Raw genomic sequence first — 18,980 nt, forward strand, 5'->3', positions numbered from 1 at the left:
AATTCTTCAGTATTGTTCTGGCACATTTGCGTTATCTGTTGTTTATTCTAAAAAAGACTGACATGTCACAGCTATATAAAAGGAAGCGGAAGTTATTGCAGAAAGGAGTCACTCTTCTTCACCATTGCACAATGTATGGCACTCTTTTTTATTGTAGCTCACCCCAATTAGGCATGCCTTTTCACATCAGCATACTTTTTAATCCTTTGCATTATCCTTGAATGATCATAAACTATCACAAAAATAAAAAGTCCCTTTTTTTACAGCACATTTGTGGTTGGGCACAGGTTCGCGTGCATGGGGTAGAAGTTTTACAAATGCCATTCGTTCGCAGTTGCCAAATTTGTTGTAGAGCTCAACCATGTGTATAGTTGTATATCTGTGAGAATATTGTAGATAGCCACGATTTTTTGTGCTAATTTGTTTTTTTGTGAGAAAGTAACTGTCCTTTAGGAATCAAGGCCTCAGAGTCTTGTGTGCGCTAGTTTTTTCACATCATGGGAAGTAGCGGGGCCAGTTGGTTCATTTTTCTACTTTAAAACAGGGCGCAGGGACAGGACAAAGTCGAGAAACACACAGACACAGCACTGACTGACAACTGAGGAATTTACTGCTTTGCTTGCAATAAATACAGAAAGTATCTTCTAAAAATACAAAGAAAGCCACGGAATTGTTATTTTGTCACTTCTGTCGTCATTGCTTGTCCAGACAACCCATTTCTTTTTTCGTCAACGTTAGTGATGGTGTGCTCACGCAGGTGGAACGATTCTTCTGAATGATGAACGCTTCGTATATCTCTCGGATGAGCTTTCGGGGGTATCTTCTCAGAAACTTGCAGCGTCGAAAGTGTGGAATGCAGTCACAGTCCGACATGTGTCCCGCTAGCTTGCTGCCATACCCTTTTTCTATGTTGCCGACGTGTTCCATGAGATGTATGTTGACGCAGCGTCCTGACTGCCCAACATATGATGCCCCGCATGACAAGGGGGTCTTATAAACTACATCACTGTCGCATTCAGTGAATTTGTCTTTGTGCTTTGTTTTACAACGTGCTGTTTTTTCAGCGCCTTGGTTGACCATTTTGCACAACTTGGATAATTTGCTGGGCGCATTGAGAACTAAGTCCACACCAGCTCGCCCCACCACTTTCTTTAGTGCGTGGCTGACACCGTGGACGTATGGCATGACGGCCAACTTCCGCTCTACTTTTTGGGGCTTCTTGGGGTTCGGTCGCCGGAACTCTTTCAGTGACTTGAAGCCAAGGCTGCATTCCACACTTTCCACACAAGGAGGTGCAGTTCCCTGCCTGGTCGCTGGCAGGCCGGGGCAGTGGCTCGGCCCCAATGGAGGGGGGGTGAGCGACTCCACCATGTCAAGTGTAACCGCCACCCACCACAGTGTGGCACCAAAAGGTCACATGACCCACCTAGGGTGCTTCTCTGGGGAGTTTCGCTCTCAACGCTACCAGATTTCTGCACAATTTATTTATTATTTATTTATGAATCCTGCGATCTTGTACACCAGATCATAGTAGGTGGGAAACAGTGTGTGAAGATACAAAAACACATACACATAGGAACAAAGCAGAATTGCACATAGAAAATCAGCCAGGCAAGCTCATCAACAACAATCATTTTCAAGTGCACCTCAAACAAACGCAACGATGCCCGCCTGATGACATCATCCGTGAGTTTATCTGAACCAGTGGTGGCCCTTGGAAAAAAAAAGAATGTATAAAACAATTAACTGGCGAATTTAATGCCACCATGGACAGAGAATGGTGATTTCTAGTCCTCAATGCCTGCTCAAGTAATCAGGGTGGCTTACGCTGCACACTGCTTGCTTCCAGTGTGGTGGCTGGCTCATCCTCAGCAGTGGCCTCTTCTTGCGCTCTCTTCTCCCTGGCCTCGGCTTCCTTGGCATCCTTCAGGAAGGCATACCTGGCAGAAGGAGGAGGAGGCCCTGCTATGGCACTCGGCTGCTGACCCGAAAGGCACGGGTTCGATACCGGCCACAGCAGCTGAATTGCAATGGGGGCCAAATTCCAGAGGCCCTGTGCGATGCCAGTGCCCGTTAAAGAACCCCAGGTGGTCGAAATTTCCGGAGCCCTCCACTACGGCGTCCCTCATAGCCTGAGTCGCTTTGGGACGTTACACCCCCATAAATCAAGCAATAAACTGAACCAATCGCTACCCTACGGGACTGTCAGTTGTCTTGCCCCATCCATGGCTAACAGCCTGACCCTCTCTTCCCGTCTCTTGATGTTACACCTCTGATTTTTCTTTCCATGGCTCTCTGCACTGCCACCCAACCATTAGATTTGCCAAAGGAAAGGACACCTGGGGCACTGGCACCAACAGGCTCAGTAGTTCCAGCATGCATTGCTTAAAGGGCAACTGCATAGGTTTTAGAAATCAACGAGCTTAAGAGGGTCGAATGTGCAAAACTTGCAGGTAAAGCATGCAAAGTCTTTTTGGGCTAGCTTTTGAAATGGTGACGTAACCGCCGATCAAAATCGCGACGGCCTTCAAGCTTCTCAGCAGCACACAACTCCAAGTGGGGGGCGCATGATGATGTCATCGAAGGTGTCGGTACATTTCCAACGCACAAGCACCTGTTTTGAAGGAAAAAAACGAAAGCCTCACACGGCACAGCCCACATACTGTTGTTTGGCAGCGTCCAACAAGGCACAGCAGGGTGTGTCTAACGGCAGCGGTAATTTGAAATCATACCTTCCGTGATGTCACACTGAGCTTCCCCACACTCCTCCGGTGCTTTCAGGCGAAGCGCAAAATTCAATCGCCAATTGCGTCACTATTTCAAATGCTAGTGCAATAACACTTGGCATGCTTCACCTACAGCCTGTATAGATTTGAATCCTTGAAAATTGCGAAATTCTCAAAAAGTGATGCAGTTGCCCTTAAATTCACACTGCCTATTCTGAAGACTCCTCGACCAATGCACACCATCCAGCATTCGTTACAACACAGGGCATCTGTCGGGAGGCCCAGGTGATATTCAGATGAGAAAGGACAACCCGCAAGCTCACTCGTAAACCAGCCTGCTTTGAAATGCACCTGGCTCTCCAACCCATACCAAAGCCCAGTTACATCAAACACGCCCATCTCATGGAACGCCTTGAGTGTTTCAGTCGATTTTTCAGCGATAATTTACGAATAATTTTTCAAAAACTGCTGCTCGCGCATCAGTTGGCAACCAACAAGGACGCCACCTCTGTGTGCGTTCTTAAGCGCCCCACTGACTAGTGGGAATGCATTTAACACAACAAAAAGGACGAGCGACCGCAGACAAACCGGACAGGTGTGGCCTGTCGCACCACAGGCACTCTGGATGGCCCCGCAGAAAGTGCCCTACCCAAATGACGTCAGTGTGAAATCTGGGGCTACGAAAGAGGTCTCGACTCGTTTCATTTTTCACAACTGGCAGTGAGCTGCTGGAAGGGATCCAGATCATGACGATGAGTTTTTAAGGTGCCAGAGCCAGATGACACAAGCTTTTTTCTTCCATTCAAGGTGGGGTCAGGGACCCACTTCCCAAGCATTTCACCCTAAAGACGCCGAGCACCAGGCAGGGGAAAGTTTGTACCACCCGTGGGTACCAGGCGGCGGCACTGGTGATCGAACCCCGCACCTCTCACATGCGAGACGATCCAGAGCACGAGAGGGGAATAACCAGAAGAATAAGGATGGGGGGGAGCGCACACGGCAAATTCTCAGTTGTTTACCAGTATCTCTCAAGAGAAAAGTATACAACAGCTGTACCTTACCGGCACTCAGCTATGGGGCAGAAACATGCAGGCTAACAAAGAGGGTTCAGCTTAAGTTAAGCACAACGCAGCGAGCTATGAAAAGAGAAATGATAGGTGTAACGTTAAGAGATCGGAAGCAGGCATAGTGGGTGAGAGAACAAACGCGGGTTAATGACATCCTAGTCGAAACCAAGAAGAAGAAGTGGGCTTGGGCAGGGCATGCAATGCGAAGCAAGATAACCGCTGGTCCTTAAGGGTAACTGAGTGGATTCCAAGAGAAGGCAAGTGTAGCAGGGGGCGGCCGAAAGTTAGATGGGTGGATGAGATTAAGAAGTTTGCGGGGATACAGTGGCCACAACTGGCAAAGAATAGGGTTAACTGGAGAGACATGGGAGAGGCCTTTGCCCTGCAGTGGGCATAGTTAGACTAATGATGATGATGAAGATGTGTGTGTTTACTGTTTTAGGATGTGATTACTGTATTTTTGATCCAACTAGTTTCTTTTGGAATGCCCAATGTTATTTTCATGTTCTGAACTGTTTGTCACCTTATTATTTGATGGTATATTGGTGCTATATCTCATAGCTATGCCTTCTATTTGGCTGCCACTGTAATGTAGTGGAGTTGCTTGGGCAAGCTTTTGGCCCAGGAGAGCATCATCCCAGCTTCTTTTCTGGGAAAACAAAACCCACTGGTTCTTGGACGTAAACTACACCAGAGAGGCACTGCCCCCACACAGAGCCATCCCAAACCCACCGTTTCTGGAGGCTCCTCTTCTGCTGCTCCAGCGTGTCCATCACCCTGGCACAGTGGTCCACCATCATCAGCTGGTCACAGGAAGCCTGGCAACAATCGACCGCAAAAAAAAACATTCACGAGACCAAAAAGGTGAGCTCAGCATTTGATGGCCGTTGGCACGTCGCGAATGAACAATCGAGCTGGGTTGCGAACCCACTGCACGGAGGGTGCGAAACAGAAAGACCAATGGAAGAAGCAAGCACTTCATCGGCCTCCACAATAAGGCCTATCGACTCAAACAAGGCTGTGCATAAGTTATTATAAGCACTGTGCTGCTGCTGTAGCTCGCATATAAAGAAAGGTGTTTCGCTTGTCATCAAAACACAAATTTTGACAGTATTACAATAGAACCATTGAGGCTGCAGTGCATTTTGTCACAGGTGCGATGGCGATGCTTTGAAAAGCATCGCCATTTTCTTCTGCTCACCATCATCTTTGCAAAGCCCTTTTAGATTGAATCTCCCTTTGTTCAAACAATCCCCCTTGAAATCTGAGTTAAGGAGGGTCCACTGCACACATTACTATATGGTGACTGTGAATCAAGTACAAAAAACCGACCAATCACTTGCGATACCCACTGACTCAATGGGGTATGTCACGGTGCAGCTAAAAAGAGTGCATCATGAAGCGTAGCCAAAAAAATCAGGGGATTGGTTTGGTTTGGTTTATTGGGGGTTTATCGTCCCAAAGCAACTCAGGCTATGAGGGATGCCGTAGTGGAGGGCTCCGGAAATTTCGACCACCTGGGGTTCTTTAACGTGCGCTCACATTGCACAGCACACGGGCCTCTGGAATTTCGCCTCCATCAAAATTCAACCGCCGCAGCCGGGATCGAACCCGCATCTTTTGGGTCAGCAGCTGAGCGCCGTAACCACTGAGCCACCGCGGCGGGGCTAAAATCAGGGGTCCAAATTCTCAGGTATTGAGTGTACACAAACCAGGGTGTCAAACCAGAACCGAACCTGGACCCGGAACCGAACCCGCATTTATGCCCGGAACCGGAACTGAACCGAACCCAAATTTTTTTCGCCATCTTGGAACTGAACACGAACCGGAATGATTCAAAGGAACCATTCCGAACTGGTTCGGGACTTGGTTCAGCCGCACATTTTTGTAACGTGACATATTTTTTTGTTTTCAGACAAAATGACGTGCCAGCGCACAGATTTACCCTTGAAAGCTGTCTGCGCTAGGCAGTGCGAAAATGGCATCTAGTCTATGCGACAACAAAATTGAAGGAAGTTTCGTGCCTAGGAAGAAAGATAATTGGCGCTTTGCAATCTGCATTTGGTAATTCTAAAACATTGTACGCTAGACTGATGTGAAATGTTGGGTTTAAAAGTAGTTCCCTTTCGCATGCTTACGGACAGCTTTAATCGAACTAGTAGCACTACTTTAACTCGTAAAGCACTGAGTGAGAACTGCTTCCCTTTCTTTGTGTCGTGTACCAAAAATATGTGAAACATAAGACGCAATGACCCAACCACGCTGTGCCACATTTACTCTCGAAGGCATTCCTGGTCTCAGCCAGCAGGTAATAACGCCCCTCACGATGGCTCAGTGGCTGTAGTGTTCGGCTGCTGCTGCCAAGGTCACGGGTGGGATACCAGTGGCGAGGTCGCATTTGAATGGTGGAGAAATTGAATTGGTTTTTGTGTAGGAAATGACGCAGTAACTGTTTCATATATCTCGATGGACACCTGAAGTCGAGCAGTCGTGGCGGAGTGGAAACGTCCCCGTCTCGCGGTGCAATGCAAAAACGCGCGTGTGCAGTGCGATGTCCCTGCAACTTGAGGAACCTCAGCTTGTCTGCTCCGCTACAGCGTTCCCCATAAGACTCTGCGTCGCTTGAACGCGTTAATGCCACACATTAATGCTATTATTAAAAAAAAAAAAGAAACATAAATTCGTTTTTTTTTTCAAGTATCTGAACATTCTTTGTTGCACGCAACGGAAATAAGCAAGGAAAGGCGGACATGCAGCAGTTGTACGATACTCAGAAAAAAAAAGATGGCAATTACACAAAGAGGCAGTGCGGAAATACATGCTCTCGCTGGGATGCGATAATGACTACGCCCGGAAGGATGCTACTCCAATGAAATGTAACTGAGCTGAAGTGATTTTGCGTTATGCAGATGCACTGAAACTGTTTTGCTTATAAGAAAAAATGCCGATCGCTACAAGGCAGCTTCGTCACTCTGTTCTCGGAGTGCTAGATATTGAATTCTCTGATTGGCGGCTTATATGTGACTCTCGCTGGCGCACATTACGGAAGCCAACAATCACTGAAAGCAAGGAGCATAGGGGTTGCACTTTTTTTAAAAAATAATAAGACAGGATAGAACTAGCAGAGCTATCGAAGTTAATAAATAAGCGCAAGGTAGCCGACATAAGAAAGTTTAACATGGAGAAAATCGAGCATGCTCTAAGGAACAGAGGTAGCCTAAAATCAGTGAGAAGAAAACTGGGCAATGTCATCAGCAATATGAATAAGATAGTTGAATTAGCCGAAGAGTTCTACAAAAATCTATACAGTAGCGAATCTAATCATCAAGTTACTGAGGGAGGCAGTCGAGCACAGCAATGGGACATCCTGCCAGTAACGAAGGAGGAAGTAAAGAAAGCCTTAGGAGCAAATGCAAAGAGGGAAAGCAGCTGGTGAGGATCAGGTAACAGCAGATTTGTTGAAGGACAGAGGAGAGATTGTGCTACAAAAATTAGCCACCCTGTATACGCAATGCCTTGTGACCTCGAGAGTACCAGAAGCTTGGAAGAACGCTAACATTATCTTAATTCATAAGAAAGGAGACGTCAAGGACTTGAAGAATTACAGACCAATCAGCTTATTGTCCGTTGCCTACAAGGTATTTACTAAGGTAACCGCTAATAGAGTCAGGACAACCTTGGACTTTAGTCAACCAAATGATCAGGCAGGCTTTCGTAAAGGATACTCGACAATAGACCACATTCACACTATCAATCAGGTGAGAAATGCGCAGAATATAACCAACCCCTATATATAGCCTTCATTGATTACGAGAAAGCATTTGACTCAGTGGAAACCTCAGCTGTCATGCAGGCATTGCGGAATCAGGGTGTACAAGAGTGTTATGTGAAAACACTGGAAGATATTTATAACGATTGCACAGCTACTATAGTTCTCCATAAAGTCAGCAATAAAATTCCAATACGGAAAGGTGTCAGGCAGGGAGACACGATCTCGCCAATGCTCTTCACTGCCTGCTTACAGGAGGTATTCCGGGGACTGGAATGGGAACAGTTGGGGATAAGAGTTAATGGAGAATACCTGAGTAATTTGCGATTCGCTGATGACATTGCCTTGCTAAGCCACTCAGGACAAGAACTGCAAAGCATGATCAATCAGTTAGACAGGCAGAGCAGAACGGTGGGGCTAAGAATTAACATGCAGAAAACCAAAGTAATGTTCAACAGCCTAGCAAGGGAACAGCAGTTCGCCATTGGTAGGGAGGTGCTGGAAGTAGTAAGAGAATATGTCTACTTAGGGCAGGTAGTGACCGCAGATCCGGATCATGAGAGGGAAATAACTAGAAGAATAAGAATGGGGTGGAGCGCATATGGCAGGTTCTCTTGGATCATGAATGGCAGTTTGCCAATATCACTCAGGAGAAAAGTATACAACAGCTGTACCTTACCAGTACTCACCTATGGGGCAGAAACGTGGAGGCTAACAAAGAGGGTTGAGCTTAAGTTAAGGACAACGCAGCGAGCTATGGAAAGGAAAATGATAGGTGTAACGTTAAGAGATCGAAAGCGGGCGGAGTGGGTGAGTGAACAAACGCGGGTTAATGACATCTTAGTTGAAATCAAGAGGAAGAAATGGGCTTGGGCAGGGCATGTAATGCGAAGGCAAGATAACCGCTGGTCCTTAAGGGTAACGGAGTGGATTCCAAGAGAAAGCAAACGTAGCAGGGGACGGCAGAAAGTTAGGTGGGCGGATGAGATTAAGAAGTTTGCGGGGATACATTGGCGGCAACTGACAAAGGACAGGGTTAATTGGAGAGACATGGGAGAAGCCTTTGCCCTGCAGTGGGTGTAGTCAGGCTGATGATGATGATATGTGAGCTTAACTTCACTGTTCTCTGAACAGTTACCTCGCTGAACGCGGCGATTGTGCGTGTTTATCAATCGTGTGGCTTTCCCACACGCTAAACAGTCTTATTAACAGAAAAGTTCACATGGAATTCGGGCGTCTTTCATCACAGATAGAAATCTTGTCATGTAAGGCGCGACCTCAAAGTCTTTTTTAAGAGACTCCTGAAGTAGGCTATACAACAAACAAACGTAGAATGATAAGACAACACAAATAATTGCGTTGTTAAATTTTTTCTTGTTGCTCTCAGATGTAGCAGTTCACTGATCGCGGCGCAAACGTCCCCTTGGCTCGATGGCACGTCCTAACGCATAAGGTCCACGTTTGAAGCCTAAGAAAGGTTTGTGCAGTCAATTGAATCCACATCCGCTGAGCTCTCCTTAATACACCGACATCAAGAAAGGCTAGCCAATGCTGCACGTATACGTGTAGAGGAAGTAATGACCGATCAGGACTTTTGTCAGCTACCTTCTGGAGAGGCCGTACAGGTATTGTAAGAAAAAGAGAAGATTGAGGAAATCGAAAGTATCAGCCCGAATTCTCTCACGTCTATGTACAGAAAAGACAGATGAGTATTCAGTCACCTAATAAGCATAGGCACCAGAAAGCAGTGGTTTGCGGATTTGAAAAATAAAAATCCTGAACAAGTTGGTGGACAAAAAGTGCACAAAAGATTCACCAGACTCTATCAAGGTAGCAAGAAATTCTGCCCACGCATAAGCTTCCTTTAAAAGCGCCCCAGAAAAGTCGACTGGCCTAGTCAAGCCAAGGTCATCGGGTGCCGCACTTTGACCTTCAAGTGGAGGAGCGATGTAGCTGTCACATCCTAGTTCTCCTCCCGTTCCCTCCTTTATGCCTTCCCTTAACGTGCGATTCAGGTCCACAGACACTGCGCCATTTCCTTTCCTCAAAAACCAAATCCGATGAAACAAGTGGGCCACCAGCGTTCCTTGGTGTTGACAGGCTTCAGCGCAGCTGCGACACGGTCCATTCGTATGGAAAGATTCATAATGCCAACCTTAAACCGATTCAGGAGGAAAACGGCGCAAAAAAACGTGGACAAAAGAGACAAACACGACAGGACCAGCGCCAACTTGCAACTGAATTTTATTTCGCTCCAAACCCGCCTTTATGTAAGCCAACATGCCGTAACATCCGTGTAATCCCACACACAGACAGTAGAATAGATCACTGTAAGATGTCTAACACATGAAGCGTGATAGCAAGCACGTAGCATACTATCATGGCTATCCGAAAAAACCCAACAAATGTATAGCAAACAACACTAAAACAGTCATGACCAAGCAACTCTTAAACACCGAAAATGATAAACTCATGAGTGATGCGAGATGACCAACAAGAAACGTGGAAAAAAAGTGAGTACACTTTTCTAGAAAGTTTTCGGTAGGTTCTTCGTTTTGTTTTGTTGTGCACTCTCTTCCCTTTGGCATTGGGTGCAATTTTTTTGACGATGTGCGGTTGTTTGCGCGGATTTATGTTCTCGTTTTGAGGCTGACCTTGGTCTGATGGTCTGAGCTCCGCGTTCACCCTTTTTCATGTTTTTGGTTGGTCATCTGTGGTGGCGCCGATGCCAAAACAAAGAAGGACGCCAAGGTTCGTGGCCGGCGGCGTGCCACCAAATGACCCAATCCGGTGACGATGTTTATATACACATGAAAGCGGGTGGTGCTCGCGATGGTTATTCGTTTCCAATTTTTCTCATTTTTACACCTTTGACGCTGACTTTGGTCTCAGCTCCACTTTCATCCTTTTTCATGTTTCTGGCTGGTCATCAGTTATCATTCATGTGGCTGCTGGTTGTTCGTTTCCAATTTTTAAGGCTTGCACTCTTCATCCATTTCAACCTTTTTTTACCTTTGACAATACTTTGGTCTTAACGCTTGATTCTTCACTTTTTTTCCACGTTTCTTGTTGGTCATCCCGCATCACTCATGGTCATCCCGCATCACTCATCACTGAATAAAATTCAGTTGCAAGTTGGCGCTGGTCCTGTCGTGTTTGTCTCTCTTTTGTCCACGTTTGTTTTATTGCGCCGCTTTCCTCCTGAATCATGAACCAACTAGCACAAACTAGAGTTCTTAAACCGACCTGGAAACATTCATAATGCCGACCTTAGGCCACTTCACTTGAGCTCAAAAATAAAAGTTATCTCTCTCTCTCTCATAGTTGTGTCATAGCTCACACGTCTCTAATCTGCTGAGAAGTGGTGCTACATGTTTATTTATTTATTGAATACTGCGGACATGCTGTATGTCCAAGCAGGAGAGGGCAATACATACAGGAGCGAAGAGCAAAGCCAGCACGATAGTACTGAACAATATAAATACTACAAAACAAGGAACGCAAAAGTACAATTGAAAACGCGGTTACAGTACAGCTACTAAACCAGCAGTGAAAGTCAAGAATGATTACAAAGCAACGGAGAGTTCTCCGGTAGAGCATTCCACTGAGAAACTGTTCTCGGAAAAAAAGAAAACTTGTAGGTATTTGTGCGTGTAAAAATAGGTTTCAGGCTAAGGGCATGCTTATGGCGCGAGGCTCGTGCAGAATCGTTAACGATGTAATTTTCACGTCGGATTCCCAGAAAATTTTATTCACTTTCATCATCAGTAGTTGAGGTTAAGTTTATTATGCGAGTGGCGCATGACAAGAGAGCTGCATGAATGTTGTAAGCTCATACTCATGCATCTCTCCACTATATATCTCCGGTTGCCTAGCGCCAGCTAGAGGGGAGCACGCGAACTGAGTGAGAAAGAACGAAAGCAACAAAAGTCATTGAAACGAAGAGCAGACGATGAGGAGATCGCGCGCTCGGCGATAACTGGTTCGAAGAGCCGACAGCCGGGGAAGCGCCTTGGGTTCATCATCGTCCTCAGCCTGACTACGCCCACTGCAGGGCAAAGGCCTCTCCCATGTCTCTCCAACTAACCCTGTCCTTCTTTGCCAGTTGCGGCCACCCTATATCCCCGCAAACTTCTTAATCTCATCCGCCCACCTGACTTTCTGCCGCCCCCCGCTACGCTTGCCTTCTCTCGGAATCCACTCCGTTACCCTTACAAGGACCAGCGGTTATCTTGCCTCCGCATTACATGCCCTGCCCAAGCCCATTTCTTCCTCTTGATTTCAACTAGGATATCATTAACCCGCGTTTATTCCCTCACCCGCTCCGCCCTCTTCCGATCTCTTAACGTTACACCCATCATTTTTCTTTCCATAGCTCGCTGCGTTGTCCTTAACTTAAGCTGAACCCTCTTTGTTAGCCTCCACGTTTCTGCCCCATAGTTACGTGAGTACCGGTAAGGTACAGCTGTTGTGTACTTTTCTCTTGAGGGATATTGGCAAACCGCCATTACGCGGACGCAAATTGGATGGATGCGTCGTTCAGCCATTCGTAACCTCTCATATATTGCATCATGCAATCTAGTCCGGTAAATAAACTTGTTGAATTGCAGTAGATAAAAACAACCAACAACTGTTAATGTGCGTAGAGATCAGTGGTTGTGCCCCACAGAGGAGATGAGCGTTTCACCTTTGCCCATCACGCCTATTACTCCACGAGCTTAGCGCCCTACCACAGCGCCACCGCTCCCCTGCTCCTGCCCAAGTAAAACGGAACAATACGGGCTTGCTGCTTTCTGCGTGCCGATCGATGCCTCTTGCTGCCTTGTCATGGAGGAAGGTGAAACAGTGACTGTGACATGCCCAAAGAAATGTCTGTGCTCTTCACGAACGTGTAGAGGCAGGCGCCTATACCAGCGCGGCGCGCACGAGCGGTTCTCAAAACGCCAGCTAACACAACGACGTCTTTGATCAACCACCTCAGACATGGGCATCCAGGAGCCTGCAAAGAGTATGAGAGCGGAGCATCTGCTGCTCTGCAGCGTTCTACATCAAAGACAAGACCGGCAAGTTGGTTTTTCAAGCCACAGCTGAGCCCTCAGAGCCCCCGCACCAAGACACTTACGGAGAAAATTGCTTCTTTCATTGTAAGTGGCCTGCATAGCTACTCTATTGTCCAACAGCCAGGGTTTCAAGACCTGATGCGATACACGGTGCCCGAATACAAGGTCCCCTGTCGCACAACGTTCTCAAGGACTGTCGTGCCTGAAGTGTACAACGCTGTCAAACGCCCCGTCCATGAGAAGCTGCACAGCGTCATCAGCACGGATGTAGGCTCTGTCGCCATCACAACTGACGGCTGGACACCGCGAGCTGGGGACAGTTACAGGTCTGTGACGTGCCACGTGTTGAGTGACGACTTCGTGCCTCACAGTTCTGTTCTTGCGTGCCGTCACCTGTGTGCAAACCATACTGCAGAGAGCCTGCGTTGTTTACTCATGGATGTTGTGAAAGAGTGGGACATGCCTGAGGGCCTTCCCTGCCATGTGTCCGCGATTGGGCCAACGCCCTGGGTGCAGCACGTTGCTTGTTTCGCGCACGCTGTGCAGTTTTGTGTTCAGGACGCGAAGAAAGAAAGCAGCGGATTCACAAGCTAGTGTGGAAAAGCACGGGCTATCGTTGGGCTCTACAAACGAAGTCGCAGCGTGAGAACAAGACTGCAAGAAATACAAAGGAGAATGGCCAGATAGGGGCTACTGGAGGCGATACAAGATGTGCCGACAAGATGGAGTAGTGAGTACGCCATGCCAGCGCGCTTGCAGAAGCTGAAGTCAGCTGTGACAGCAGACTTGGCAGAAATAGATTCTGTTGACAACGTGAGCACTCATGAATGACGTCAAGTAGCAGCATTTTTTTTTCTTCTTGTTATTGACATAGAAATTGCTGTGTAGTCATCTGGATCCTTAGCTGCTATGGCTAGTGATGGATCCATTACAAACATTGTCAGAGTTAAACAATCACTATATGGAGCATTGCTATGGACAACAACATGCGTTTAGCTTGGTGCATCAAATTCCTTGTTGTGATAGTGCCGTTTTAGTTTAGACACAAAGTTGTACGTGTATTTCATGTAGCACGGAACGGTATTCCATATTTCAGCCCCGACAAAAGATATTGAGCACCGCCTGTATAAGTTGTGAGCTAAGGGTAAATTAAAAGTATTATGTTGTGCCTGCCTAGTGTCACGTTCGGGAGAGATGAATATGGAAGAAGGATGTGGAGAGTTCGTGCTAATTAATTATCTGGTGGACTAAAATGGCCGTTTTGTACTCACGTACACTGGTGAAGGGCATTATGCTTAATTCATCAAAAAGAGGTTTGGATGGTATTGCTCTCGGTGCAGATGATATTATTCTGACAGCCCTTTTCTGGAGAGTGCTAACTTTTGCGAGGTAAGATGCGAAGGTGAAACCCCAGGATTCAATAAAGTGTATTAAATGGTTATGGAAAACGCTGAAATATATCATTTGTAGTGTGTTCTTGTCCAAATGTTTTTGTGCTTTAATTAGTGCATAGCATCCAGAGGTTAACTTTTTGCATAAGAGGTGCCCAGTGTAGATTTTCGTCAAGAGTTACTCCTAAATATTTGTAGCTCTGAACCCTTTCAATGGGTGATCCATCGAGATGCAGGCTACATGCTACGGGGGCAGATTTACGACGGGAGGTGAAAGCAATGAACCGTGTTTTTCTTCAACATTTAGCGCTAGTTTGTTAGTGCTAAACCAAGTTGCTGCCTTTTGAAGGCTATTATTTATTTTCGGCCTTTTCTGCCGACTGATGAGGTATTAGTAGAGCTGTGTCATCTGCGTACATGACTGCTTGTCCATGCTCAATGTAACGAGGAAAATCATATATAGAGAAAAAAAAAAGCAGGGGGCCATGCTGTTCTCTGGCTAAGATGCCATATTTTTCAATACAATCCGGTATTCTCTTAGCTATTAGTTTGAATCAAAGAGCGTAATAATGCAGCTCAGTATGGTAATTGGGTGGTAATTTTTGACATCATTGGGATTGTCGTTTTTGTAGATTGGTAAAACTCTTCCAATCTTGGGCGTTTCCGGATGAACACCTGATAAAAATGCCTGATTAAATATTTTTTCCAGTGGAAGGCACAAAATATGAATGTTGTCCTTAATGATGTTCACCGATATTTCATCATGACCCATAGCCTTATTAAGCGACATCAGTTGGACGACAGCAACAATTTCGGCAGCTGTTATCTCTGTGTAAGCAAAAGTATTAGAGCACGGAGTTGGCAAAACAGTACAAGAGTTGATTTGCAAAGTGGTAGCTGTACTACTACCTATGTTAAGAAAAAAATGGTTGAACGCTTAAGCAAGACATGCTAGGTCAGAGTTGAAGGCACTGAGCTCTGGCAAAATACTATATTTCTCGGGGGATTTAGTAATGGAAGCAATTATCCGCCATATTTCTTTTGAGCTACCTTGGGCTTTTTTTAACCAGGTTGTTTTTTTCGCTTCCGCATCATAGAAAGTGACATATACCGTATGCTACTGTACTTTTCCTTGTAATAATTGTTGATTGGATTTTTCATCAACTTAGTATGCCAATGCTCTTTTAGTCGGATTATGAAAAGTATTTCTTCATACATCCAGGGACAAATAGGTGAATTAAGGCACCGTGCTCTGCGAGAATTGTATTGCCTTTGCATGCAACATGATGACAGCAGCGTGTTGAATGCATCATATGCTTTGTTGGCGTCATCAAAATCGATGCTTGAAATGTATTTTTCTTGGATAGAAATTTTTGTTGCCTCATAGTCCCATCTAGGTGACATGTGAGTGTTGTCCTTGGAATGAGGCACAGCTATTGTAGGAGCGAAAAGAAAGGTCGGGAAATGGTCTGCAATGTTATATTTTATCACACCAAATTTCAAGCAGCTGACACGAAAATTTGATAATATGTGATCTATTGTAGATGATGATGTTGGCGTTATTCTTGTTGGACTTGCTATATGGTTTTGAAAGCCAAAAGATTTACGTATTCACTACTAGAGGAAACAGCTGTGTTGATGTTAATGTCGCCACAAATAATCACCTTTTTCTGCCTATTTTTAGTTTAGTTTAGTTTAGTTTAGTTTATGGGGTTTAACGTCCCAAAGCAGCTAAGGCTATGAGAGACGCCGTACATCGCACAGTACACGGGCCTCGAATTTCTCCTCCTATGAAATTCAGCCGCCGTGACCGGGATCGAACCCGCGTCTTTCGGGCCAGCAGCCGAGCACCATAGCCACTGAGCCACCGCGGTGGCTTTTCTGCCTATTTTTGAGGCTGTACAGTGCCTCTTCTAGTTTGTCCAAGAATGGTTGAGTTGTTCCCTAGTTCTATAAAGAGCATTTCGTAGTTACCCATACTGGTGCCTGTAATGCCCAGTAATTATTTGTAAGTCATTTCTGATGACAGGTACAGAGCTACACCACCGCCTCCATAACCAGCCGCTCTTGGTAAGGACACAAATTTATAACCAGGTAGACTCAGAGATTCGCCTCCTTTCAGCCACGTTTCTGAATTTGCTATGACGTCATATCGCATTTTCTGGCGAGAAAGAAAGGCAGCGAGTGAGTCATAGTTTCTATGCAGACTTCTAATGTTGCAGTGTAGTAAAGATATGTTTTTTCCACGTATTCTGGCTGAGTTGTTCAGCATTTTCATGCTTGTCGCTACGTAGGCGCAGTGCTTTAGAAAAAGGAAACGGCTACACTATCTTAGACAGGTCGTCGCAAGTGGCTATGTGAATGACAGTGGAATTTTCTGCTTTCCTTGCCAGTATTTCAGAGTTAGAGACCCAGACGAACTTCCAGTTGTTGGGCTTTCTTTCAGGCAATTGCCATTCCAAGCAATGCTTTGTATTCGGGGCACAGGTGCTCGTTCAGGTACACGGGTGTGGTCTCGGAAAAACCGATGTCATTTGCAGATAGCCTCTTTTTCCTTGCAGACTGCAAAAATTTGTCCCGGGCTGTGCGTGAAGCGAACTTGACAATAACGTTCTTTTTCGCTTTTTCTTTTGTGGGAACACGATGCACTACGTCTATGTCAGCTGTTTTGACGTCCATTCCAATTTTTTCACCTATTTTCTGGACCACTTCTACCAGTGACTCGTCTTCGGTCTCCGGGATGCCCTTAATGTCCATGTTAGAAAGCCTGGAGTACTGCTTTAGTTCAATCAGTTCCTTCTGTGTTTTTGCTAAGGTTTGCGCTAGTGCTTCTTTCTCTAGTTTTAGGGCTGCGTGCTCTCTCTTCAAGGCCTGTCGTGCGAAAGGATTCGAAGGAATCGTTCATGAAAGTCATGCATTGCTTCCATTCTTCTACTTCCTTTCCAAGGTCGGTATTCTGATCATGTACATACCTCAGCAGATCTCTGAATCTGTTAACAGCGAGTGATCAAGGCGCCGAGAGGGTAGCAAATTTTCTAAATAAGAACAAGTCAATGCTATGCACCTGCAAAGAAGTGCAGAAGCAGTTATGCCTTGCTTATCCCTGTCAATGCTGCAATGGACTACCGCTGCTCGTTCCGAGTCCCAGCCAACACTGTCTCTTGTCATTCCCCTTGGTCACTGCGTTCAGGGGCTAGAGTTTTCAAGGAACCTCCTTGGGGTGTGTGAAAGCAAGATTTCAAGGTATAAGCACACAGATACCCCATGCTGTTGCCACTCTGCTTGACCCTTGTTTCAAGGATGTCTGCAGCGACCAGCAAGAAAAGGGGCAGCACATGCGGTCCCTCTTGTATTCCATACTTCAGGAACAGGGAGAGTCAAGGCTCACAAGGAACTGCTGCACAGGAGCAGACGAACTGGAGAGGAGAACAGTCATTCGTTTGGGGATACCATGGTTATCATCAAAACACAACGAAAACCCTTGTTCTTTGATGCAAGAAACGTCAGACTACCTTCAGTCCCCAGCGTTGCCTCGTGATAGCACAGTCTATTTCAGTGGTGGCAAAGAGGAGGAAAAACCATGCAGCCATTCCGGCTCCTCAGGTGGCAAGCGAGAGACTCTTCTCACCAACACAGTAACAGTGTTTTCTCCACAACAACGCAGTGCAGTCCCAGCTGTCCTACAGACCTGCTGTGCAATTCTACAGTCCAGAACCACGTGTTGGTGAACATCCCTAGTTGCGTTATGAGGCCCGGGACTGCCGTTCTTTTCTTGCCATAGCTAGAACACTCTTTTTACGTACAGTGCTGCCACTGGAACATGCCCAGTCTTTCATATACTCATTTAAGTCTTTTTTAAATGTGCTTTGTTTCACTGCATCTGCACTACACTTCTAATGTTCCACCTTTTGCGATATCAAATTTTATCTCTGTGAATGGTCATTTCTCATAACTGTTGCGACAAGTTTCATTCCTAGTCATTAACTGCTTTGGTAATAACTGCAGATTAATCTAGTAGTCCTGTATCTACATTTTCTGTGGGATTTCCCAGCAGTGTTAGTGCCTTATTCTAGTCAAGCATTTTTAAAATATCTGATGGCCAGTCTGAGAGAGTCATGTCTTAGTTGATGATGTGATGTTGTTCGAGTGATGCCATGTTGACAGTGCTCAATTTCTAGTTGTGCGTCCCAGAAGTGCCAGGGTGTACTTGTAGCCAAGCTGCATCTAGTAATTTTATTAACCCCCCCCCCCCCCCCCCCCCCAACTCTACTTCACTTTACTGAGCGCTATTTTCTTTTGCTTATGGCACTGTGCAATCTTATTGTTTTTAAAGATTTAGACTTGATCTCACATGTAGTGAAGGTTGACGCAGCTGTGCATTGTTGTGAACTAGATACCAAACAGCATATTCAATAAAATTGAATTTCACACACTTTCACATGTACTGTTATCAACATACAAATGACGAACATAACTTGCAGAGTATTCGATTCGTATTCGACTCACTACTCTCACTAATCGATTCGTATTCGGTTTTTAACTACATTATTGGTATTCAATTCGACAGCAAGAGTGCACTATTGGTATTCAATTCGGTTTGGAAAAAGCACCATTCGCACACACCCCTACTCGACTGCCAAGCTGCACAATAACTGCCACAGCAGACGAGAAGTGCCGTGTTAGCAGCTTTCCTGGGCTCTGCCGCAGGAGATGCAGGGCCCATCCTTGTGAACAGAATAGGCTTGGGCAGGTTGGTAATCCATGGCAACAGTGTAATCATAGCACGGGAAACAACACAGGACAAAGAGGAGACGGGACAAGCGCTTCTCCCGTCTCCTCTTTGTCCTGTGTTGTTTCCCGTGCTATGATTACGCTGTTGCCATGCTTGGAATAAAGGTAAAAAAGCTTATTCTTCAGTGCCAACAGGCTTCTGAATTAGGAGCACAGAGTACAACATGCAAAACGAC

At 45.9% G+C, this 18,980-nt stretch overlaps 1 protein-coding gene across 6 annotated transcripts in view; it reads right to left on the reverse strand.

The window, feature by feature from the left end:
* LOC149327703 (ubiquitin carboxyl-terminal hydrolase 8-like) overlaps positions 1-18,980 on the reverse strand; it is a 269,416-nt gene that overhangs the window by 184,866 nt on the left and 65,570 nt on the right. For all 6 annotated transcript variants that reach the window (XR_016285926.1, XM_089562390.1, XM_089562388.1 and 3 more), the window contains 2 exons: positions 4,526-4,611; positions 1,828-1,940 (listed from right to left, as the gene is read on the reverse strand). Coding sequence is in view for 5 of the 6 variants with exons in the window: in XM_089562390.1 (XP_089418516.1) it covers positions 1,828-1,940; positions 4,526-4,611 (199 nt within the window). In the remaining variant the exon portion in view is untranslated. The remainder of the gene's footprint in view (positions 1-1,827; positions 1,941-4,525; positions 4,612-18,980) is intronic.

This window comes from Amblyomma mixtum, chromosome 10 (assembly GCF_055824585.1).
Source record: "Amblyomma mixtum isolate Tamu chromosome 10, ASM5582458v1, whole genome shotgun sequence".
Lineage (NCBI taxonomy): Eukaryota > Metazoa > Arthropoda > Arachnida > Ixodida > Ixodidae > Amblyomma > Amblyomma mixtum.